Source organism: Saccopteryx leptura, chromosome 3 (assembly GCF_036850995.1).
Source record: "Saccopteryx leptura isolate mSacLep1 chromosome 3, mSacLep1_pri_phased_curated, whole genome shotgun sequence".
Taxonomy (NCBI): domain Eukaryota; kingdom Metazoa; phylum Chordata; class Mammalia; order Chiroptera; family Emballonuridae; genus Saccopteryx; species Saccopteryx leptura.
Window position 1 is genome coordinate 14,467,239 of NC_089505.1, and position 25,395 is coordinate 14,492,633.

The 25,395-nt window shown below is 43.8% G+C and overlaps 1 protein-coding gene across 3 annotated transcripts in view; it reads left to right on the top strand.

The window, feature by feature from the left end:
• Positions 1–24,724, top strand: part of SYNE1 (spectrin repeat containing nuclear envelope protein 1) — a 446,717-nt gene extending 421,993 nt beyond the window's left edge. For all 3 annotated transcript variants that reach the window (XM_066372972.1, XM_066372973.1, XM_066372974.1), the window contains 9 exons: positions 998–1,140; positions 5,199–5,325; positions 5,902–6,113; positions 9,302–9,502; positions 10,869–10,997; positions 14,213–14,425; positions 15,423–15,515; positions 16,853–16,911; positions 24,411–24,724. In XM_066372972.1, the coding sequence (XP_066229069.1) occupies positions 998–1,140; positions 5,199–5,325; positions 5,902–6,113; positions 9,302–9,502; positions 10,869–10,997; positions 14,213–14,425; positions 15,423–15,515; positions 16,853–16,911; positions 24,411–24,651 (1,418 nt within the window). In that variant the 3' untranslated portion in view covers positions 24,652–24,724. The remainder of the gene's footprint in view (positions 1–997; positions 1,141–5,198; positions 5,326–5,901; positions 6,114–9,301; positions 9,503–10,868; positions 10,998–14,212; positions 14,426–15,422; positions 15,516–16,852; positions 16,912–24,410) is intronic.
• Positions 24,725–25,395: the final 671 nt, after the last annotated feature.

Below are 25,395 nucleotides of genomic sequence, written 5' to 3' on the forward strand. Positions count from 1 at the left end.
GAGAGTAGAGTTTAACACAGTGATGTGGTACTGAGTTGCAGGGTTACTGGGGAACACTTGGGTTTTGAAGGAAAGTATCGTTAGTAAAACGATGACTGCCCGAGTGGGTCCCAGTAAGAGACCTCTGCCAGGTGGACCTCGAGGTCTTTTCTTACAGAAAAATAAAAATTCATAAGGCTTACTAATATTCGTTCTGCTTTCACCTTGTGCTAGCTGCACTCTGTTAATCAATGTTCTTGTTCAAGTCAAAGACTGCAATACACACACACACACACACACACATATGCATGCACACAAAATGCACACACACAAATAGTCTTGCTGAAAGGTGTTATATCTCTGGAAGGAGAGTGAGCTAGGAGGTCTAGGCTATGACTAAGAAAGCCGAGAGCTTTCTCCTGGTTTTGAATCAAATTTTGAACAAAAGCCAGTCATTGCTAGTTTGGTGTTTCCATACATACCTGTCTTGAGCTCGTCTTTAATTGGTGAACTTGAAATAATACCACAAGCGGATGAGGCAGCCATGCAGCATGTCAGCAGCACCACCTTCTAACGAGATGCAGAAAGAAAAATTGCAGGGCATGTCTTTTTCTGCGAGGTTAGTGACTGCAGAGAAATATATGAGAGCTAAGCTCCTCGTAATTATTGGGGATCAGAGGATACCCCCTAAGGATTTTAGAAAGGCCTCCCGCGGCTCACAACATGCAGATTTTCAGGGGATCAGCTGTAAAAGGGGGCAGACACAGGCTGTTAGGACCCACTGCAGAGCCCTTTTGCAGTGTCCACCCAGCAAGGTCTCTTAGTTCAAGCTCATTCATTGGTCTGGTCATTTAACATCTAACCCACCAGCACGTTAGTACTAAACTTGCTTTGTAATTACCTACACACATGCTATTTCTATACAGCTTTAACTGAAATAATTTCTTAAACTTCTTGATTTTCAAGCTTGCGTAGCTTGTTAAAAAAAAAAAAAAAAATCTTATGGTTGACACTGCAGGGGCTTCCAGTGCCTTAGAGTCCCAGATCCGACAGCTGGACAAAGCGCTGGACGACAGCCACTTTCAGATGCAGCAAACCGAAGCCGTCATCCGCAGCAAAACTCCCACAGGACCGGAGCTGGACGCCAGCTACCGAGGCTACGTGAGTATCCTGACCTCTGGGGTCCAGACAGTTACCTGGAAATCACAGTGGTGTGACAGAGAACAATTTGTCTGGGGCATGAGGGCTTTGTGAGCTCTCCAAACACCATGCTTCCCAGCAACTCACAGGCGTGGAGGTGCAAAACAAAGCCCTGTTAGCAGGTTACCCTCTGAGTCAGCCTGGACCGCGCTCAGGCCCGCTCACCTGCTGCCATCGGCAGCCTGTTCCCTTACACAGAGGGCTGAGTGAGCTCCCTTCCACTGAAAGCAACAAAACGCTTCGGCTCCTGAAAGTGATTAGGCAATTTTCCAAATTCGGCTAATAATTTTCGGACCACAGTTATCCTTGGAGCCGCAGATTTCAGCTAATACATTACTAACATGGAATTTTAATTATTAGTATTATGTTTTTTTTACCCTGAGTTTATCGATTCACTGAGTAACCTTGGGAATGGTTTTATCCTCTGTGTTTAGTATGCTCGTTCTGCAGAAAACAATTCTAACAGGAGGGATTGTCGAAAAGATGGCAAGAGATTGTGTCTGTCGCTGCTCCTTTTCTTTAAAGAACTTAGGAAAGTATATAATGACTTTATTTGCTCTGCTCAAGTTACTGACCAAATACGCTGCTCACAAAAATCAGGGGATATTTTATCGCTTCATATTCTTTTGGAAATAGCCCCTAATACTTGTGAGCAGTATGATTTCCCCCCCCCCAGAAAACTGTTTTCCTACACATATTTAAAAAAGAGAATCTGAAAGTCAACCCCTTCCATGTCATAGCCTCTTTGCTCACCCCAAAGATTGCCGGGGGAAAAGGAAACAATTATTCACTTCCCAAAGTCTAATGGCAGCTCACCCAGGGAACAGGGCCGTCCCAGTTATATGTGCCGATGTTCGTGTCCTCACAATTACAGAAGAGTGATCAGTCATGAGTGTACTTCCTGTCCAGTCTGGCCCATTCTACTGACTTCTATTATAGTGGAAACCTGTTTTTTCAAAATATAGTTTCCTGAGGACTGTGCTGACATCACTGAGATTATACTCAACCTCAATCAAAAGCGGTCAAAGTCAATTAATAGCAATGTGATTTGTTAAAGGCTATGAATGGTAACTTCATGCTCAGTATAGCAGGAGTGCCATGAAATGATTTGTTCTTTTCATCTTTCACAAGTGTGCATACTAGACATGGAGTTGGAAGATTCTCCTTTTTAACTGAGTTTATTAGGGTGACACTGGTTAATGAAATGATAGCGGGTTCAGGTGCACAGTTCCCCAGCACACAATCTGTACACTGTACCGTGTGTTCACCACCCGGAGTCAGATCTCTGTCCATTCCATTTATCCTCCCACACCCTCCTCCACCTCCTCCACCCCTCTCTCTTCGGCGTAAAATGACCATTTGTTTTTGGTTTTGTTTTTCTGTTTTGTTTTGTTTTGGTCTCCCTCCCCCAAGGAGATATATCAGAAAATATATTACTACAAGGAATGTCCAAAGTTTTACTGCCTGGAATTTTTATGGTTTGAGTCTACTACTTAAGTCTTTAATCCATTTTGAGTTTATTTTTGTGTATGGTGTAAGAAGGTGGTCTAGTTTCATTTTTCACGTATCGGTCCAGTTTTCCCAACACCGTTTACTGAATAGACTGTCTTTGACCATTGTATGTTTTTGCCTCCTTTATCTAATATTAATTTCCTATAAAGGCCTGGGTTTATTTCTAGGCTTTCTATTATGTACCATTGATCTATATGTCTTTTTTTGTGCCAACGTCATGCTGTTTTAATTCCTATGGCCTGTAGTATAGTTTGATATAGGTAGCATGATTATTCCAACTTTGTTCTTTCTCAAGATTGCTGTGGCTATTCAAGGTCCTTCATAGTTCCATATAACTTTTTGAAATATTTATTCTATTTCTGTGAAAGATACCAATGGTATCTTGATAAGAATTTTGTTGAACCTATAAATTGCTTTGGATAGTGTGGACATTTTAATGATATTAATTCTTCTTATCCATGAACACAGTGCATGTTTCCACTTACTTGTGTCTTCTTCCGTTTCTCTCTTCAGCGTCTTATAGTTTTATGAGTATAGATCTTTTACATCCTTCATTACATTTATTCCTAGGTATTTTATTCTTCTTGAAACAATTGTGAGTGAGATTATGTTCTTAGTTTCTCTCTCTGATAGTTCATTATTGGTTTGTAAAAATGCAACTGAATTCTGGATATTTACTGAATTCATTTACTAGTTCTCGTGGTTTTTTTGTGGAATCTTTAGGGTACTCTATATACAGTATCATGTCATCTGCAAATAATGACAGTTTTCCTTCTTCCTTTCCAATTAGCATATCTTTTATTTCTTCTTCTTGTTTGATTGCTGTGGCTAGGACTTCTACTGCTATGTTAAATTAGAGCGGTAAAAGTGGACATGCCTGTCTTGTTCCGGATCTGAAGGGAAATGCTTGTATTTTTCTTCCCATTAATATGAGAGAAAGGGGAAGGGCAGAAAAGCATCAACTTGTTGTTTCATTTAGTTGTTCCATTTAGTTGTATATTCATTGATTGCTTCTCAGACGTGCCCCAATTAGGGGTTGAACCTGTGACGTCTGGTGCACCAGGTCAATGCTTTATCCACTGAACCACTGGGCCAGGACCACTCTTGTAGTTTTGCCCAGTGAGTGTGATATTGCCTGTGGGTTTGTGATATATGGCCTTTATTATGCAGAGGTATGTCTTCTCTATTTCTACTTTGTTGAGAGTTTTTTTTATGAATGGGTGCTGGATTTTATCAAATGCTTTTTTTGTATCTGTTGATATGAGCATGTGATTTTTATCCTTCATTTTGTTTCTGTGGCGTATCACTTTTATCGATTTGCATGATTTGTACCAACCTTGCATCACCAGAATAAACCCCACTTGATCATGGTGTGTAAACTTTTTAATGTATGGTTGGATGCAGTTTGCTAATATTTTGTCTCAAATTTAGCATCCATGTTCATCAGGGATATTGGTTTATATATTTTTTTTCTTTGTAGTGTCTTTATCTGGTTTTGGAATTAGGATAATGTTGGCCATATAAAATGACTTTGGGAATCTTTTCTCCTCATGAATTTTTTGGAATAGTTTGAGAAGGATTGGTGTTATTTCTTCTTTGAATGTTTGGTAAAACTTACGTGTGAAACCATCCTGTCCAAGACTTTTGTTTGTTGGGAGTTTTTTGATTAATGCTTCATTTTCACTAGCTGTAATCTGGTTATTCTGATTCTCTTATTTTTCCTGAATCCAGTTTGGAAAATTATATATTTCTAGGACTTTATTCTGTTATTCTGCTCTGATCTTTATTATTTCCTTACTTCCACTCACTTTGGGCTTCATTTGTGGTTCTTTTTCAAGATCTTTAAATGTAAAGTTAGACTGTTTGAGATTTTTCTTGTTTCTTGAGATAGGCTTATCATGCTATGACTTTCCCTCTTAAGACTACTTTCTCTGTGTCCCATAGTTTTGGATTGTTGTGTTTTCATTTTTAGTTTGTTTCAAAGTATCTGGAAGCTTCTCCTTTCATGTTAGAATTTATCCCTTTAATACCTATTAAATTATGCTTAAATGTTCTCATTCAATATGAGGTTCTAATTTTGCTTTATGCTTTTAAGTATTTTAATTATTTAATGCAAAAACTGTCCCTTTGAGATTTATGTTAATATTATTGTTTCCATTTTTCAGTTTAAAAAAGAGGGAGCAACGTGCCAAAAAATTAGAGATGTAGTAGGAGCTGAGGGCTCTGAGTTTAGTTTGCCTTCATTCATAAGTTGCAAAGAAATTTTGAGGATTTCACATGCAAAGTGTGTCTTTGAGGTATTGCTTTATGTATATAAGAAGGTGTCACACGTTTAAGATGCATGTTTTTGAACTTGGCCGTTTTCTTTTTTAGCAGAGTATCACAGAAAAGTAAAACACAGCCACTGTCCTTTTCGAGGCAGTACAGAGATATTGTCCCCGGAAGCTCTTGCACTCATGGCAATGTGAGAATTCAGTGATGGGGGCCTGTTTTCTGTGTCTAAACAGATGAAACTTCTGGCTGAATGCAGCAGCAGTATCGACTCCGTGAAGAGGCTGGAGCACAAACTGAAGGAGGAAGAGGAGAATTTTCCTGGCTTTGTCAACCTGAATAGTACCGAGACCCAGACCGCTGGTGAGTGAGCTGCTCAATTCGAGACGGAAGGAAATGGAAGATTTGGAAACACTTTGTTGACCCAAGTGTTGCTTACCTCATTCTGTGCTTTTCTGTCCTGAGAACTTTTCTCCGTGTTCCAGTGATCTCCTGTGACAGAAGAGGGAGGGGAAAGGCATCACAGTGTTATTTTCTGTGTCTGTCCCGATTTCAAAGCAGAGTCTCTACCATGACTAAGTCAGGCATTTTGTATGTATGCTCACAGAGTTCTGTTGCAGAATTAGGTCAAGAACTGAATTTTATCTTCATGCACACTGCTGCTCACTACTTTATAGAGCTCTTTACAATGTTAAAACCTACGCAGCTCACTCTTTTTCTCTTTCTTTTGTTTTACTGCATCACCATTAAAAATGCAAATAGGAAGAACACAGCCATGATGCTGTTGTTTATAGCTGACAGCAACAGAAGTGCTCAGTAGAATTACTTTTCTTTCTGTGGCTGTTTAAAGTCAGCCGCCAGTGCGTGTTTAAAGCATTTCCCAAACACGGGATGCGTAGGAAAACGCCTTGTAACTGTGTGTACGTCGCGTCTGGCCAGGCGTGATCGACCGCTGGGAGCTGATGCAGGCGCAGGCCCTGAGCAAGGAGCTGCGGATGAAGCAGAACCTCCAGAAGTGGCAGCAGTTCAGCTCCGACCTGAGCAACATCTGGACCTGGCTGGGGGCGACGGAGGAGGAGCTGGAGCAGCTGCAGCGCCTGGAGCTCAGCACTGACCTCCAGTCCATCGAGCTCCAAATCAAAAAGCTCAAGGTAAGCTGCCCTCGGCCTTTCCCAGAGCGGCCACGCGGGATGCCTGGCACTCTAGCCCTGTTACTATGATCCAGCCGCAGGGAAATTGTTGGCACAGGGCACACAAATGCTCCCCTCCCCCCCCCCCCGCCCAGCCATGCGAAATCAGTGTTTGTAAAGAAGATTTGGAAGGGCAGAAGGATGGACCACATTGTAGAAGTACTCCTCATGTAAATAATCATGTATGATTTAATAAGTTGGTATTTTTAAGTGATCAATGAGAAGTTTATGAACCATCCGGGTACCTCTAGGACCTATTACACCACTCCTCAGGGAAATCGAGCTATTACCGGGTTCCTCCAAGGCTTTAAAAGTTCCAAGCCTTTTTTTTTTTTTTTTTTTTTTTTTTTCATTTTTCTGAAGCTGGAAACAGGGAGAGACAGTCAGACAGACTCCCGCATGCGCCCGACCGGGATCCACCCGGCACGCCCACCAGGGGGCGACGCTCTGCCCACCAGGGGGCGATGCTCTGCCCATCCTGGGCGTCGCCATGTTGCGACCAGAGCCACTCTAGCGCCTGGGGCAGAGGCCACAGAGCCATCCCCAGCGCCCGGGCCATCTTTGCTCCAATGGAGCCTCGGCTGCGGGAGGGGAAGAGAGAGACAGAGAGGAAAGCGCTGCGGAGGGGTGGAGAAGCAAATGGGCGCTTCTCCTATGTGCCCTGGCCAGGAATCGAACCCGGGTCCTCCGCACGCTAGGCCAACGCTCTACCGCTGAGCCAACCGGCCAGGGCTTCAAGACTTTTTATATGTGAGTTTGTGGAGACCTAATGAAGTCATTGGACATTCTGGCATCAGCAGAACTTCTGAAATAGAGACTCTAGTCACGGCAGAAGCAATTTTTCGTGAGACAAAACTATGGAGTCATTGTGATAAAACACCTGAGATTTTTTTTTTTTTGCATGGGTGTGGTACACAACAGAACTTCCTTTAACTCCATCTCTGGATCTTAGCGCTCCTCCTTAGCCCAGCCATTGAAATGCACTGCTGTGCTCAGACTTTTGTAAGTATCCTGTGGAGCAAGAGCTCAGTTTCTTCTTAATAGCTCTTTTGAGTCTGTCTTTTTCTTTGGAGAATATGGAGGAGAGCTCTCCCTCAGAACAGAGCCGCCCAGGCTCTGCAGGCTCAAGGATTCAGCGCACTGCTTTTGTGTGTCTCTCTGGTTTCCATCTACACTATTTATCCGGGGTGATGTTTTTGTGGCTTGCCTTGGTGATGGTTGGGAGTGAAATTTTCCAACAGAGAAATGAGTCTTCTCCACCGATGTTCAGCCTTCTTCACCAGCCGCATCAGTTTCAGGATGAAGTGTCCGATGAGAGATGCAATTTACATGATCTGAATTCTAAAATGCGTTTTTCTCTAGAGTACTTGAATTCCTTTAGTTGCTCTCTGGGAAAATGTGAGGCAGTGTGGCATTAAAACTAGATTCCTTACAAAGGTGATGATACTAGTGCTGGCCAGGGTCTGAGACTCAAGTGAGATTAGGGTAGAGAAATGAGACCCTGAACGTCAGCTTATGTGACAAAAAAAAAAAAGCCACCCTCCCCTGAACTCCTCCCCCAAAATCCTCTCTGTTTTCTGAAAATAAATCTGTAAACAGCCAATTATCTTTCCATAATATCTCTCAATCTTTTTCTGTCTCTGTGGTTGAATCCATATTCAGTATGTTAAGATTCTATTGGCCCTGGCCAGTTGGCTCAGTGGTAGAGCGCTGGCTCAGCATGTGGATGCCCCAGGTTTGATTCCTGATCAGGGCACACAGGAGAAGTGCCCATTTGCTTCTCCACCCCTCCCCCTTTCACTTCTTTCTCTCCCCCTCCTGCAGCCATGGCTCAATTGGAGTGAGCTGGCCCTGGGCACTGAGGATGGCTCCATGGCCTCTGCCTCAGGTGCTAAGAACTCAGTTGCTCAGCAACTGAGCAACACCCCAGGTGGGCAGAGCACCAGCCCCTAGTGGGCTTGCAGGGTGGATCCCAGGTGTGCCGCGTGGGGAGTCTGTCTCTCTGCCTCCCCGCTTCTTACTGAATAAAAAATAATAATAAATATTCTATTGAATATTAAAAAATTAAGCCACACTGGAAACTTTGCAGAAAAGTGAGAAATTATAGGAAGTGTAGCCTGGGTAGATGTGATTTGCAGGATCACTCACCCTAACTTGATCTGGAGATTTTTAAACAGTACCCAGTATTCAGTTATTAGTACATAATTGTATTCTCAAGTTCTTGGAACTTAGTTCTAGATCTTTAGGAGACGCACAGAGTGAAAAATCAAGTTGCCTGGTGAGTGTGTGTTTGTGCGTGTGTGTGAAATCAAACTAAGTTGGTTAGCTGATTGAATACTCAGTTCATTCTCTTAACCATCACTAGAAGGTGGCCCATGGTATAGGCCGTGTCCTCATCCTATGGGCCACTGTCTGGGCCTATGGAGGCCAGAGCCTGAGAAGCTGCTTTCTTATCAAGCTTCCCATTTTATTCTTATGCACAGAACTCTGAGTACCATTGGTCTATTGAAACGGAATTCTTACACTAGAACAAAAAGCACATTTCCTGCTGCTCAGAACTAATGGAGCCCAGCTTGGCTTTGTGTTGTTGTTGAAATCCCATGCTGGGGGCTGAGGTAATCATACGCCTTATTTCATTGCGCAGGGTCATGGTTACTTCCTGCAAAGTTCCTCTTCATTTTATTTATGTATCCTTCCCACCCCGTACACCCTGTTTTTCAGTCCTCGAACCCTGGCAGCCATTCTGAAATAGTCAATGAATATTCTTTGTTCCTATGTATTCATGAGGAAAGCAGACTGGTGTGGACACACATGTATTTTAAATGACGTAAATGCCGTTAGTTGCGCATATTCTGTTTCCGACTCTTCCGCTCCACACCATATTGTTTTGGGCTCCACACCATATTGTTTTGGGCTCCGCTTGTCTACTCAGGTGTACATTTCACCCATTTCTTTTGCCTGCAGCGTGGTTCTCAGTGGTGTGAACTCACTGTATCTTATCTAGCTATTCTGTTAAGGCCAGTTTTAATTCATGGATTTCTTTTTTTTTTTTTTTTTAATTTGGGTGAAGCATTTCCAAAGGTCTCAGACTATTGAAAAATGTTTAATCATACTTTTCCTGGTTTGGTTGTTCCCCTTTCTCTCTGCAGGAGCTGCAGAAAGCTGTGGACCACCGCAAAGCCATCATCCTGTCCATCAACCTGTGCAGCGCCGAGTTCACCCAGGCCGGCAGTCCGGAGAGCCGGGAGCTGCAGGACCGCCTGTCCCAGATGAACGCGCGCTGGGACCGGGTGTGCTCCCTGCTGGAGGCGTGGCAGGGCCGGCTCCAGGACGCCCTGATGCAGTGTCAGGTGCGCGGGGCTTGGGCAGGCCACGCTTCTCAGTCAGGCAGTTCCAGGCTGGCGGAGTCTGTGACTTGATTTATGAAAGTCACCACAAGGATGCAGTTGCTCCCCGGAGTCAATATGTGAACGTGATAACTTTGCACCCAAACTTTTTGTTTTACTGGAAAAATCTGTGCGTGTGAACAGGGGTTCAAAGCAGCGAGTCCCCATCTTTCGTCCAGCTAACGAGACTGTCCCCACAAGCCTCTTTCAGCCCCACCGTTCCTTCTTCTTTCATTTCATCTATTTTGTTTATTTATTCAACAGACGTTTGCTGAGCATAGAAAGATAGTTCTTACACATCAAAGTGAGCATGACAAAATACTTACTCATCCATTCATACCACCTGGGCCGAGTGTCCACTGTCTGACAGATACTGCGCTAAACTGTCAGGATACAGCACAGCCTCTACTTCTATTGGGGGGGGGGGGGACAGACAATAAAATTCAATGAAATGGTTAACCAAGTTATTTCAGGATGCTGATAGAGAATTGAGAAGAGTCAGTTAGGGAGGGTGGTCCGGGAAGTTCTAAGGACCTTTGAGCTGACATTGGAAAGATGCTTCCGTGAAGCAGACAGAACAGAAAGAAAGAGCTTAGTATCTGGAAAGACAGAAAAGAGGGCCAGTGTGATCAGAATGTGGTCCGAGAGGCAGGGAGAGGTAAGAAAGATCAGGAAGGTCAGGAATGAGAGCACGGGGCTTTGGAGGTGTTGACCGGGAGTTAGGATTATATTCTGAGCATGGAGGAAAGCCCTTTCAGGATGTGAATCCTGCTTTCTGGATTCATACGTGCCCCGAGAGGACCCGAGCCCTGAAGGCAGGTACCCAAGCTGTTGTTTCAACCCTGCACCCACTCCTAGTACAGTGCCTTCCGCACAGGAGGTCTTCAGGAACTGTACTTGAATAATACATGAATGAACAAATGGGTGGATAAAGGCCATCATGGGATTGGATTTAGGCCTTAAAAAATGGCAGGATTTGAATTCAGGGAGAAGAGAAAGGGGCAGTGTTGCTTCCTTCCAAACTATGTAAGAGCCCCAGAAATTTCTCTAGTGTTGGGCATTTTGAAACCAATTTTCCTTATGTCTGAATTTTCCCTCAAGTGATAAATTAGATGCTTCTGGTAAGAATGTGAACTTGGATAATTATGACAGCGTGAGTGCCTTCCTCAGAAAGGAGTTGTGTCTAAAATCTTAAAGCCATAGTGTCATTGTCAGTGGTCGCCGTTGTAAAGAATGGGAATTTAAGCTGCAGGGGAAGGAAAAATATATCATTCAAGATGATGTTGAGCTCTCTGGGTTGTTTTAGTTTGTTTGTTTTTTTCCCCCTCAGGATTTTCATGAAATGAGTCACGGCTTGCTGCTCATGCTGGAGAACATCGACAGGAGGAAAAACGAGATCGTTCCTATCGATTCTCACCTGGAGGCCGAGGTCCTTCAGGACCACCACCGGCAGCTGGCGGTAAGAAGCGGGCCGTCCGCAGCCTGTGGCTATTTTTAGCTGCGGTCCATTGCATTTGCTGGAAAAAGAATGTAGGGGGTAATATTTTTTACCTTTGAGGCTCTAATCTCTAGCTTAATTATGCTTTGCTTCACATACATAGTTTCTAATATTTGGGAAGCAAACATGCATAGTAGATGACATCCACTGGCTTTAGAATCTGGTTCTAAAGTCATTCTTCAACTATAGAAATCTAAAATGTTTCCATCTAAATCAACGTGTGTGTATTAAAAGCAGGCCTTTGCTGAATTATACTTTTTTTATTGATTGATTTTAGAGAGACAGAAAGAGAAAGAAACATTGATTTATTTTTCCATTTATTTATTTAACTGAATTTATTGGGGTAATACTGGTTAGCAAGATTATACAGGTTTCAAGTGCAAATTCTACAACACATCTCTGTTCACTGTACTGTGTGTTCACCCCCCCCCCCCCAAATCAAGTCTCTGTCCATCACCATTTATCCCTCCTACGCTCTCCTCTGCCTCCTCCCTTCTTCCTACCCCTGGCAAGCACCACACTTATCTATGCATTCGTTGGTTGATTCTTGTATGTGACCCGGCCCGGGATCAAACCTGCAACATTGTTTTATTGGGATGACACTCTAACCAATTGAGCTACCTGGCCAGGGTCGAATTATATTTTATTTAAATGTATTTGTTACATCTATGTCCCAAAAGCATATCAGGTCGTTTATAATTAAAGGATATTATAGCTATTAAAATGGAGAGCGTCGCCTAACCAGTGGTGGTACAGTGGATAGAGGGTGGACCTGGGACACTGAGATCCCAGGTTTGAAACCCCAAGGTTGCAGGCTTGAGTGCAGGCTCATCCAGCTTGAGCGCAGGCTCACTAGCTTGAGCACGGGGTCACTGGCTGCTTGAGTGTGGGATCATAGACATGATCCCATGGTCCTGGCTTGAATCCAAGGTCACTGGCTTAAGCAAGGGGTCACTGGATTGGCTAGACCCCCCTCCAGTCAGGACACATATGAGAAAACAATCAATGAACAACTAAAGTGCTGCAACTATGAGTTGATATTTCTCATGTCTCTCCCTTTCTCTCTCTCCTCCTCAAAAAATAGAGAACATTAAGCCTTCCTAAGAAGAATTAAGTGTACCAAATTTCACATTTAACCTTTATACCAAACTTTCTGAAAGTTAAGACAAAAAGGGAAATGTGATAAGTTCACTTACTTTTATTATCTGACAAGAAAGCACGCCACTTCTCAAGGAGCAGGAAACTTTTCCTAGCACTAAATTCAAAAGGAAACTTGCAGAGTTTCTGTGTAGATTCTTACACAAAGAACTTTGGACAATATAATGTACAGTGTACATTTTAAAGGAGATAAAGAAGCATATTTGCATTCCATTAGGAGAAAATGATTTGAATTTTGCAGCTTTCTGTATTTTTAAAATGTTATTTCTTAACATTTAACACTCACTAACCTACCCAACAGAGTAGGTGCTTTTAATTTAGTACCATAAAGGTCTTAGAATCCAAGAGGAAATAGCTGTGCGACTGCATTTTCACTAGACTTTTGACCTCAGGCTTTAAGTTGTGAATAATAAATCACCCATCTATCCTTTTTAGAATCTTGAACAGATAGCAGAGTATATACCTAGATGTACTTGACCACAGCATTACGCTTCTCAGGGAGAATTTCCCAGTAAGTTAAAGTGATGGCATGTTGCACTTTACAGACTTTCTCCAATTATCAAAAATTCTTTTAAAAAAACATTTCTTTCTTTTTTTTTTTTTTTTATCCAATATACAAACAAGGAAGTCTCTGATACAAACTCACTTAGGGTGGGAAAGGCTTAGTCTTAAAACTAAGCCTTAGGCTATAACGACCATGCCTGCTTACAGCCTGTCCCCCACACCCAATGCAAACTATAAGCGAGCGAACCTATATACCATATTTACAAACTTATTTGACCAACAATTGGATACATTAGTTTGAAGATTTTTAACTTGATAGAAGGACACTAGAAACATTCAGTATCCAGTTGTAAACAAATCCAAAAGGCACTAGAGCCTAAAAGGAGACTTCATCCAGTTAACAGTTTGTAAACTGGGGAGATACCACATCTGGCAAAAATCAAAAGGTCAGCCCTGGCCAGTTGGCTCAGTGGTAGAGCTTCGGCCTGGCATGCAGGAGTCCCGGGTTTGATTCCCGGCCAGGGCACACAGGAGAAGCGCCCATCTGCTTCTCCACCCTTCCCCCTCTCCTTCCTCTCTGTCTTTCTCTTCCCCTCCCGCAGCCGAGGCTCCATTGGAGCAAAGTTGGCCCGGTTGCTGAGATTGGCTCTATGGCCTCTGCCTCAGGCACTAGAATGGCTCTGGTTGCAACAGAGCGATGCCCCAGATGGGCAGAGCATTGCCCCCTGGTGGGCATGCCGGGTGGATCCCGGTCAGGCGCATGCGGGAGTCTGTCTGACTGCCTTCCCGTTTCCAACTTCAGAAAAATACAAATAAATAAATAAATTGATCAATCAAAAGGTCACCTTTTATAAAAAACTTTCAGGTCCACAGTTCCCACTTTGGTCCATTTCATGTAAATAAGGCTTCCAAATTGTACAGTCCAAATGTTGCAGTTCTGATTGGTGGGTATAGATGCAAATAAAAATACAATTTATATAGTTCTGATTGGATGGAGCAGCCTCAGTCCATTGATCCAGAGACTAAAGCAGGGAGGGCTCCATGCACTGGCTGACTCGGTTGTTGAAAACAAGAAGGACATAGAGCCGGAAGCTGAGAATTCTGAGTTCTCGTTAGCATATAGACTACATGAGAAGCCCCTGTCAGCAAATGACTGCTAGGTTCTTATTATTTATAAAATTTGGAGCCTTGGTTGATCGTGTAGTGTTCATTTTAACAGATAAATTTGTTTTGGGGATTCATATCAAATGAATCTTTCTTTTTGGGTCCAGTTTACAAGTAGAAAACAGAAACTTCAAAGATAATTAACACCACTTAAATTTTTTCTTTTTTTAAAATTAATTCTAATGGGGTGACATTGATAAATCAGGGTACATATGTTCAGAGAAAACCTCTCCAGATTATTGACATTTGATTATGTTGCATACCCCTCACCCAAAGTCAAATTGTCTTCCGTCATCTTCTACCTGGTTTTCTTTGTGCCCCTCCCCTCCCCCGACCCCCTCCCTCTCTAGCAAATAAAGCAGGAGCTGTTGGACTCCCAACTCAAAGTTGCCTCACTGCAAGACATGTCTTGCCAACTGCTGGTGAATGCGGAAGGCACAGACTGTTTAGAAGCCAAAGAAAAGGTCCATGTGATCGGAAATCGACTCAAACTTCTCTTGAAGGAGGTCAGCCGTCAGCTCAAGGAGCTGGAGAAGTTATCAGACATATCAAGCAGTCAGCAGGTAAGCTCCCAGCAGACATCATTAGGTAGTTTCTTACAGGATACCAAAGAGGCACCACCTTTACTCATTTCAGGAAGTCTTTGAATGTAGAGCTTGTCAGAATGTCCACTCTCAGTCACGGCTCAAAGTAAAAAAGGGCCTTACAGACCTGTATAATAGGGCACTGCTTTGGATTCTCGTACATCCAAGAGACCGGCTGTGGTGGTTACTGCTAACCTTGGACCACTACTATTGCGGCATTTTATTTTACCCTGTTTGTTTAAGAATTGACATGTTTTTTGTAACATAGCTCTGATCAATCACAACCAATCATTGCATATGATTCAACCTACAAGGTCGGATTCATAGACAATCAATTCATAGAAAAGGTCCTCGGCTTGTTTTATTATGTTTATTTGTTTCTTAAATCTGCATTGTAATAATAGTGTTGGTTTGGGGGAATACATTTGCAGGTACAGAGATGGTTGGTAAAACTTCATTCAGTGATAAAAGACTGTTGTGAAAACACACTTTGCCCTCCTTTAAGAATGTCAAAAAACTCCAATAACGGCAGTGCTGGAAACAATACAGTTTCTCTGATGCTAAGGGCTCCCCGTGACTCTCCTTTGTTTCTAACGCAAAATAAATCAGTTTCTCTCTGGCTTGCGCAACCTGCAGCTCACAGCCAGATTCCTGCACCTCCTTCGCTCCAGCTCATTCACATGCACGTCACTAGGGAACAAAGCTACTAGTGACTCTGTAATACCAATTCTGTAGCTGTAACTTCCAAAAGGAGCAAACTTACCACCAGGAAAGCCTAATAAATACAATGGAAGAGTTAGGTTTCGATACTCTTATAGTTGTTTGATTCTACTTCCCCAAGGAAGGGATGGTTTGTTTTTTATGGGGGGGGGGGTGGATGGGGACGGGGGGGGGGGGGGGTGGATTACACTCTGTGTTTCAGAGCCAACGTGGCTCTTGGATGTAGAGCCTTCAAAAGAATCCATTTCCTATGCAGGATTTGTCCTCATGGTCTTCTGCTGATGAACTGGACACCTCGGGATCTGTGAGCCCTACATCAGGAAGGAGCACCCCAAACAGACAGAGAACGGTAACTTTCCATTGGTCACTGGCCTCGTGGGGGCACCAGGAAGTGCTCATATCTGTATCTACTGGGTCTGCAGGCTCTCCCCCCAACACACACAAAGCAGGACTCCCCCTAGAGAAGAGGTTGTCACTCACTGACAGTGAAGCACTGTCTCCTCAACCTGGCCCCGTGCCCTCGCCACCTGCGCTCAGGAACAGAAAGAATCAGGGCTCAACGTGCGGTTGGTGTGCAGGGAGACAAATTACTTTTCCTCCTCCAAGGACCATGTCTAGAATGATGCTCCCTGGTCCTTCTGGTGCCTCCTCCCTCCAAACCACCACTGTCATTGTCCACCTAAACAAAGAGGTCCCACTGAAAAGGGTGCCTCAGCCAGAGGAGGGACGAAAGCGTCTCATGAGGCCAGTGAATGTATAAGGTCAGCAGAGGCTCTGCTAACTCTCAAGCGGAGAAGCTCCTGAGTGGTCCTGAAGGCTTCCGGCAACGGTGCCGCCCCCCAGAGGCCAGCAGCTGAAGGCGACTCACCCCCAAGGCCAGGAGGCTCCTGCCTCCATGGGCCACAGCCGCAGTCGGCCCCGCCTCCTCTCTATCCTTGATTTCTCTGTGTAATTAGAAGCTTGTTTTTGTTAGTTTTTGTCTTGCTTTATGATTATATCCATTTGTATTATCATTCCATTTCCCTTAGTTTTCAGAAATATTGATTTGATTTCTATTTTTTTGTGTGTGATGAACTCTTTTAAGTTCTATGCTGATAAATGTTATGACCTTTTTGAGGATTTTTTTTTTTTTACTACATTCACTAGTGTCCTATAGATCCTAGTTTAAGAATGTGAAGGAATACTGGCTTTTCAGTTCAAATTTTAGCCTTTATTTAACTTGAGTACTTAACTGATGTGTCTTGATCACTCCACAGAGAGCAATTTCACATTACCATTGTTACTATTTTTATCTATCAAGAACTTTAGTGCTGTTTTGGTGTTCTGGAAAATAGAAAAAAAAATATTGTGTGGCACGGTATATTGGACTTTCTTTTAGTAAATACACAGAGATTCTTGGCTAGCCTCCCGTCATGTTAGTTCCTACCGTGAAAAGTGGGAGAAATACACCCACTGTGGTGTGGCCTTCCAAATCACAATTTACGTTCCTCCAGTGACTCATAACGTAGATGCAATTTTATTTCATTTCTTCCCCCCAAAGAGAAGCCAGTTTCCTTAATCGTGGGTACCGATCATTTCGTTTGATTTATTTTTCCTTTGCTGCACTCTTAGTTTAATTTTCGTCAGTAGCTTGCCTTTATTTGGACTGAACATTCTTCTTTCTTTACCCCTGTTCATTGCAAACAGCCACGAGACAAATGTAGTTTCTCACAGCCTGGACCCTCTGTCAACAGTCCACATAGCAGGTACCTTATTCTCCTGGTTTCCACACTATTCTAGAGCTCAAAGAGGATGATGAAAATTGCCCCGAGATTTCGGTAGGCCTCTCCAGGGTCTGCCTCAGGGTAGTTGAGAAATGACTCATTTCAGTACACACCCTTCCGTAATAAATTGGAAGAGTTTTTTTTTTACTAAGTGGAAAGTACAAGGGGAACATAAAGCATAAAATATTCGGAGCCCACCAAAATTCTGATGAACGCTCCGTAGGCCGCCTGGGACGTTTACGTCCAGCGGCATCCTGTGTGTGCCGAGGTTCGATACCACCGACGACGTAGCTGCTGTTGGAGCCGTGGCAGAATTTTATCATCCTCTTTAGTTCTAGATTTTACAGTAAGACAGGTTATTCAATCAACGAGTTACTTTTTTTACCATTCCCGGAACCCACAAATCTGAATAAAATGTACTAACATCCCCAGCCTTTTATTTTACTCTCATGTTTTATCCAGATTGTGGGTTTGGGATTCTCCACCTGGCAAGTCCTAATTGGGTATCATTTAAAATTCATTTAAGCACCTTCTCTCTTCTGCTCACCCTGAATTTCCTCTTCGGCCAGCACACTCAGTCACCCACCTCCTCGACACCTGGCGGGCTCGTTCGCTCCGGCAGCCAGAGCAGCCGGGACCCCTTGCCCGGGGCCCCTCCCGAGAGCCCGGTCACCGCCGCCACTCTGTGCTTCACGCCTGGCTTTGAACAGTCCCTCGTCGCTGCCGTCAGCAGTGCTTTGGCTTCTCTGTTGTTGGTGTGATGTCTGTGCGCCCCTGCCCTGTCCCTAAGCAGGGCCTGCTTCCCCAGACGGCTGTCTGAATCGGAAAACACTGTCCTGGGCGCTGAGTTGCCATTCCAACCCCAAGCAGCTCGCCGTTAGAGTAGTGGGCCCCTCTGGAAACTCATCACCCTTTAGAAACCCATCAGAATTCCTGGGAAGAAGCGGGGCTGAGGAAGCGCAGGACCGTGAACAATCCGAGTAATAGCCGTGGATCTCAGCTGGGCACTGAAGAGACGGGCTGTCCCCTCTGCTCCTTCCCACTCGACCGAAGTGACAGAGAACATATTTGGATGTGCTTTCTGAGTTTAAGCCTCCTTTTATTATATTTTTTCAGGGTTTTTTCCCCCCCTTTGGTTTGGTTTGGAGACAACTTTGTGGGGGTTGGCGGGGTTGGTTCATAACAGTATATCAGTAACAAACTATGAATGGAGGAAAACTCACAGAGAGTTTCGAAGGTTATGATGGACTTGTACAGGTGCGCTGACGCTTTTTTAGACCCCTGTAAGAAAAAATAATTGTGCAATGGACGGATCATTGTACATGGTCCATCTTCTCCACAGAAGTTGCCAAGGTGCCATGAGCATGTTGCTATGGCATGTCCCCATGGCATTCCTTTTAGGAAATGCTAGAGAGCAAGTCTTTGGTTGACATAAATGACAGTGGTGAGAAGCGGGAAAGCTTTTATGTTATTATGCAACGCTAATAACAGCCACCTGTGGGTTTCCAAACTACGGCATCGATCTGCTCCCCCAGTTATCCCAGACAGCCTCCCAAGTTTTCTGAAAATGTCAAAGGGATTGTTTCTTAAGACAGCAAGTGCTACGCGATGTGTCCTAACAGGGCTTTGCGGCTGGGACCGCCAGCTTCTCAGCAGTGACGTCTACAAGGCACCTTTCGGCTCTGCTCTGTCCAACGCTATTTATTAACATCTTTCTGGGCACACAGCACAAGGTTCACTTTGCTGCTTCGAGGGCCTGGGATACAAACGGTCTTCGCCTGTACGGCGGACTTCATCGAACACCTTGCCAGGCAGGTTGTGGCTGAACATTCTTGGACTTCTCCACTCCTTGGCACCTCTGTGTGGGGTGCACCCAACCTTGACAATGAAAGGCAGAGTCTGCTGGGAAAGAATGAACTTCAGCCACAACCTGGCTGTCACGCTGTTCCTTCCCGCTGAGACTCGACAGTCCTTGTGTTTGATCTTGCACTGGTCCAGCATATTTGGAAGGTCATTACAGAAACACAGTTTAGAACCTTGACCCCAGTGGTCTGCAATGGGAAAATGTTAGACACATCGTCTTCTTAAGAGAGGAGAGAGAATGAGTTGGAAGAAACTGGTTACTAGTTTGAAAGGAGAGGTTCTTATATTCTGTTTGTTGTCTAAAGTCAGATATTAAATAATATCAGTTTTTTTTGCTACCTCTATATTTCAGTTTGATTTTATGGTCATTGTTCTGTCTTCTTATATAACGCTCTAAGCAGATCCATGGATTAATGCTTTTATGTTTAGGCCCTGGGCCTAAAAAATTAATACAATATGCATCCTGCTATTAAAAGACTTGCAGTGTGTCAGAATGAAGAGATTCCCTAAATCAGCTTTCAAGGCTCCTTAAAATTATAAACATTTGAAAAATGTCCGTGCATACATTTATAATCACTACCTATTATTTTTTAGATTAAGTGTATTTAGGAAGCTTGCTTTTGAAGCATCTTTCCTAATGGTCCACCTGGTACTCCCCCCTCCCCCCCTTCTGACTTGAAATGATCTAATCTGGGCTTCAACAACTCTTCAAAACTTCACTGCCGATTCGTTGCAGTTGACAAATCGGAAAGATTTTACTCCAGTTTCCAACAAGGCAAAGGAATAAATCCTTTGTAGTCTGGACAGAGTGAACTGACGACTTCATTCCAAAGCTTGAAACTTGGAGTGCAAACGATTCCCGGGCGCCTCTAGTCTCTGCGCCTTCCACACGGAGAACTAAGACCGAATGAGAAGTGGCGAGCAACAGGCTGACGCAGGGAACAGGAGGAAAAGCACACGTTTTAAAAGGCGTTCAGGGCGGCCAAATACAGTGAAGCAAGCACAGTGGGGGTTTTGCATATACGCAGGGCTTCACTAAAAACACTATTCAGTTTCTTGTGAAAAAAAAAAAAAGAATTTTTTAAGGCTTTCCCTCCAGGCTCCACCCTGGGGAACTATTTATTCCAAGTGTTCAAAGAGCCTCAGCCTAAAGCAGTTGTGCTTGTAGGGCAAGCCCCTACCAGGGTTGAAGACAGCTATAGGGTAAAGCTCCAGCTCGTCTCTTTCATAACGTTTGTGGCCTGCTTTCGCGGGGTTCCCTGAGAACTGCAGGCACTTTGGGAAATTCATCACATCGTTGAAAGTGCCGCTCATAAATCAGGGATGGATCTCGGGAGACAAGGCTAACTCCAGCCAACCCCGGAGGGCGTGAGTCAGCACACCCGTGCTTTCATAGCACAAATAATAATAAATTGCTGACATTTATATAGCACTTAATGAGTTCTAAGCAGCATGCTGAGTATTATATAGCTGTTACCTCATTTAACCCACGCACCATCCCCAAGACATGACTGTAGTCCCAATTTTACAGACAAAAGACACAGAGGATTAGAGGTGTGGAGATTCAGGTTGAACCCAGGTCTACCTGCCTCTGGGTGGATTCTAACTTGTGAACCACCCCGCTCTAGTGAAGGGCTGTTGGCAGGTGGATCTCTAAACAACAGGGCTTGGGCTACCACAGGCTGCCTGAGATAGCTTAGGACCAGGCAGAATGTTCCTTTTGGAGAGGAGATTGAAATCCTAAACTGACTCGGGAAATGTGTCTTCTAAACCATATATCCAGGGAACAAAGACTGTGCTCACAAGAGTAGGCAACAGGATTGTGCACAACCTGGATTATCTATCCCTCACGGTGAATTCCTGTCACTGTACTGCCAGGATTAGGTAACAAGTAACAAAATGAGTCGCCAGCTTCTTTTGTGTTTGAATGACGTCCTTGCAGAATGAACCCCCACACTGTTTTCCTTCGGTGGGTGTAATTTTCCAGATGAGTCGTACTAGCCAGCTTCTCCCATCTCTTGGTCCTGCTTTCCTTTGTGTGAGATGCTGTGTGATGATTGACTTCCTCCCCTGCCATCCTCCTTCCACAACTATATGTATGTATTTTGGGGAAAGAGCTGAAGCAGCTCCTGGGCAGTTATTTCCCCAGAAATCTGAATGAGTGACGGGAGTGAGAAAAATAATGAATTAAATATTTACTTATGAGAATGAACATATTTCTGCTGGGCTGAATTTCCTAAAATATCTCTTACTGATGAACTTCCTTAAGTAAATTCACACACTTAATTTTTCCCTCATAAACACGATCTTGGCTGACATCTGTGTATGTGATAAGGCCATCGGAGAGCGATGAGTGCCTGGTGTCTGTCTTCGTTCCCTTGTCAAATTTCCCCACACTCTTGAAACTGAGGTCATTTTTGGTCAGTAGAAAAATATTAAAAGTATCCTTTTACCCTGATGTTATTAACCTGTTGGTACTAGAAGTTTTAAAACTTTGGGCATTTTGAAACCCTGATGATTGCCCCACGGGGGGTGACATTTTTCTCATTAGGTAAACTGGGCATTTCCAAGAGCAGTCAACTGCATGGAAGCTCACTCAGTACTATGTGTTCTCTTTGTCCCTATCTCAGCCCATTACTTCTCCTTAGCGAGGCAAGCTTCCACATTAGAAGGCACGTGATAATTAAATTTTAATAAGGAATGCTCTGATGCTGTTAAATGTGCCATGTCCTTCAACAGACACTATAATATGTGAACCCATATTCCAAAGATGGTGACCTTTCTTTCTGTTTGTTTTCAGGAGTGGACTCGTCAGTGGGTACTTTGTGTTTTGATCTTGATCTTTGGCTTAATTGCTCAAAGAAGCTAATAATTGACAGGCAGGAGCTAGTCAGCTCTGTCAGTCAGATTGTGTTGTCAATTAGATGCATACATCTACCTATCACAAATGTCCTTACATGTTTCCTAAAGAAAAGAAGTCAGGAATCTCTCGTTTTATTGAAATGTTGGATAGTGAGGAAACGTGGAGCTCTCTCTTATGCTTTGTTTATAACTCATCCAGTGACAGGTGGAGAGGCTTGTTTGTCAGGACACATTAGAAGGTAAAGGGAAAGGAACTTTGAAGAAGCATTCAACTCAGAGATCATGGGTGACTATCCCATCCTTCTTAAGACACTTTAAAACAAACCATTGAATTCAGAAGCTGTCAGAGGCAAAAAGGGTTTAGGATATTAAGGCACCCTTCCTCTCTGCAAATGGGAAATCCGAAAGCCAGACCAGAGAGACTCTGTGGCTTTGCTGAGATTATACAACTGTCTGAAAACAAAATGCCTTCTTGTCCATGTACTAACTTGAAGACCCATGTAATACTGTGAGGTCTTATGATTGGAGGCATTTATTTTCAACATGAAGAAACCACTCGCTTTCAAACGTTTTAAGATACAAATACTTTCCTCTTTTCTTCCATATGTGAAATATCTGTGACATAATAATACCTGGATGACCTTCATTCATGTCGCCAAAAAAGCATTGCAGTGAGTGCATTAAGCACAGGAAGTTTGGAACCCTGAGTTCATGCAAGACCTCATCCTTTAATCATGGGATTTGGAGCAAGTCACTTACCCTCTCTGTAGAGTTCAAATTCTGGGAGTTGAAATTTTTATTCTGCCATGGGCAAGCTGTCAGTCACTGGCTACTTCAGCCTCTCTGAGCTTCCTTTCACCGTCTTTAGAATGAAGGCCACAAGCACACTGAGGACTGTCCTGGGAATTGCACGAGAGAACCCAAGATAAATCTTCAGTACATTGCCTCGTAATGAGAAAAATAAACATTAACTATCCTTAGCAACCTATCTACAAAATTAGGAGATGGGTTATATACTCTCTAAGGCCTTCTCTCAACATGAATATTTTATAATTAGAAAACTCAAGAATTTCCTGTTTTACCCTTCCATTAATAGGTATGTGACATTCTTCTTTTATTCTCTACTATACTTCGTGCACTATGCACATTCTCTTCAGCTCATTGGGAATAACTCATTGGTCTTAGCATAAGGGCAGTTGGTCAGTTCGACCACTAGATGGTGATTGAATTCTTGTGGCCTCTCAGTTGAAAGACTATTTACACTGACTAATTAGTAGAAGACATAAGATGTATAGAACATGGAACTTCCAAGTTGGAAGACCAGCTAGTCTAATTTGCAGGGGTTGAAGAAGAGGTTGGCGCTCAGGGTGAAGTGAGTCGTTCAAGGCTACACAGCCGCTAGTGGTAGTCTTCCAAAAATAAACACAGCCCCAAGTTGGACCAGTGGTTTGTTTTTTCATGACATGTGTTAAAAACACATTGGGGTACGTGGCTGTTTGGGACTCCCAGAGGACTAGTCTGTGTCCCATATTTCTCGGATGGTTTAATAAGAGTTTTGAGTAGTCAAGCTGGAAACTTGGTGGTTTCTTAGGAGAAAAACACATGGAGTAATCAATTGAGTTTTCACACCTTCATATTTCTCCAATGGCCTCACATTCAGTATCCTTATCCTTAGTGATATTACAAGCATTAGAGAATTTGGGCAAAGTGTAGAGGAAGGTGTCTCATTAGTACATGTATTCCTTTTGCTCCTACAATGTTTTATGTATGTGCGTGTGTTTGTAAAAATCTCTTATAAATAACATTTCTTTCCTCATCTTTTCCACTAGTGACCAAAGAAAATATTAAAGGATGCTCATGAGGAAAAATGGTGGCACCCACCCAGAACCTAGTTCCATACTCAACATTTTACAGGCAGTATTCTTAGAAAATCTGAAATTCATGCTTCCTCTCTAATAAACAGTTAACTAGATGGGAAGATATCAATGTAGATCGAAAAACATGGTACTTTGAGTAGAAGGAACCTAGGAGATAACGGTCTGTCCTCTTCAGAAAAAGTGTGTCCGTTTCCCAGAGTCACAGCTAATAACAAGCAGGATCAATCTAGAATCTGAGTCATTCAGTACCAGCGTTCTGTACACCAACTCCACCGCAATCCTTGTTCATATAGCTCCAGAACCCACTGAGGGGAGGTCCAGGTGCTGATTCAGTGCAAGATGAAACCAGGGTACACTCCGAAATTAACAAAGCTTTTGGGTCTGTGCAAAATAACTGGGACTGTCCTTCTTTCTGCCACATGGATTTGGGCACATCCAGGATGACTAGACAGGACACTGCATAGGATGCTGACAGCAGCCAGTTTTGGCTCCTGGTGCTCCTGGTAGTCTTAAACCAAAAATGTACTGTATCAAACACCTACATCTTAATGATCCTGGATCTACTTAATTTATGCTGGTAGAATGTGTATAGAGCAATTATCTTTGTTGATGGAAAATGTTTTACCAAATTAAGGGGGGGGGGGGATTTGAACTTCATTAGTTCCCTTTCATTGACTGACTAAATGTTCGTTTTTCATCAGTACAGTTTCTGAGCAGCTCTGCCTTCGGTGGTGGGGAGTTGCCCTGGGCACGCTGCGGAAGGCTGGCAGCTGGTCGCCAGGTTGGGTTGTGTTTGACGTGCTCCTTTAGCTTCCAGGAAGGTGAGGGAGCTACAAGCATTTGAGATATTTGAGCTATTTCTATCGATTCTTCTCTCAGGTCCATAAAAGGTGGCTCCGATTCCTCCCTTTCTGAGCCGCGGCCAGCCCGGTCCCGCAGGGCTTTCCTGCTCAGAGTGCTGCGAGCGGCTCTTCCACTCCAGCTGCTCCTGCTGCTCCTCGTCGGGCTCGCCTGCCTCGTCCCCATGTCCGAGGAAGACTACAGCTGCGCCCTCTCCAACAACTTTGCCCGGTCATTCCACCCCATGCTCAGGTACACAAACGGCCCTCCTCCCCTCTGAGCCACGCAGGCGCCGTCCGCAGCAGTGCTGGGAGCGGAGGGAGGACTTGGCCCAACGCCATCCCAGACTTGAGGACGCCATCCCAGACTTGAGGACGCCATCCCAAACTTGAGGACGAACCTGCAAACGCCCTCGGCGTGGCAGCGTTAGCCCATGTGTGCAAATCACGGCTTTGGGGGTGGATGACAAACAACGACAGGAGGAGAGCACATAGAAGACACAAGTCTGGGAAGAAGTATGGTTTGAAATTCTGAGCCTCAGTACTAAAGAGATGAAGGACGTGCAGTGTTCTCCGGACACGTGTACTCCGGGCTGCTGGCCCGTTCTGCGCACGCTCCGGGACTCCCGTCCACCACCGTCTGGGCAGCTTTCCCACGGTGCTGCTCCCTCCATTCAATAAACGACGCCACCTGAGCGCCTCGTTAGTACCGAACAATCTACCAACCAACCAGTGCTAAAGAGGTTTTAGAACCCTGTAACATACAATTTTTAAGAGCTTACAAGGCAGCTTTCTTTTTACCTGTTTTCCTTTGGGGCATGATGTGCTAACCTTTGCTTTAGAAGCACAGGCTGTAAATCTAAAAGGCACTTTTTTAAAAAGGATACAGAAAAACTGGATGTAATAAATAAGATTATGGAAGACTTTATGTGAAAAAAAAGTTGAATGTTATAGTAAAAAAAAAAGATATTTATGTATGTACAGTTTGCTAAAGCCAAGTTTTGTTTGTATTGATTTCTTTGCAT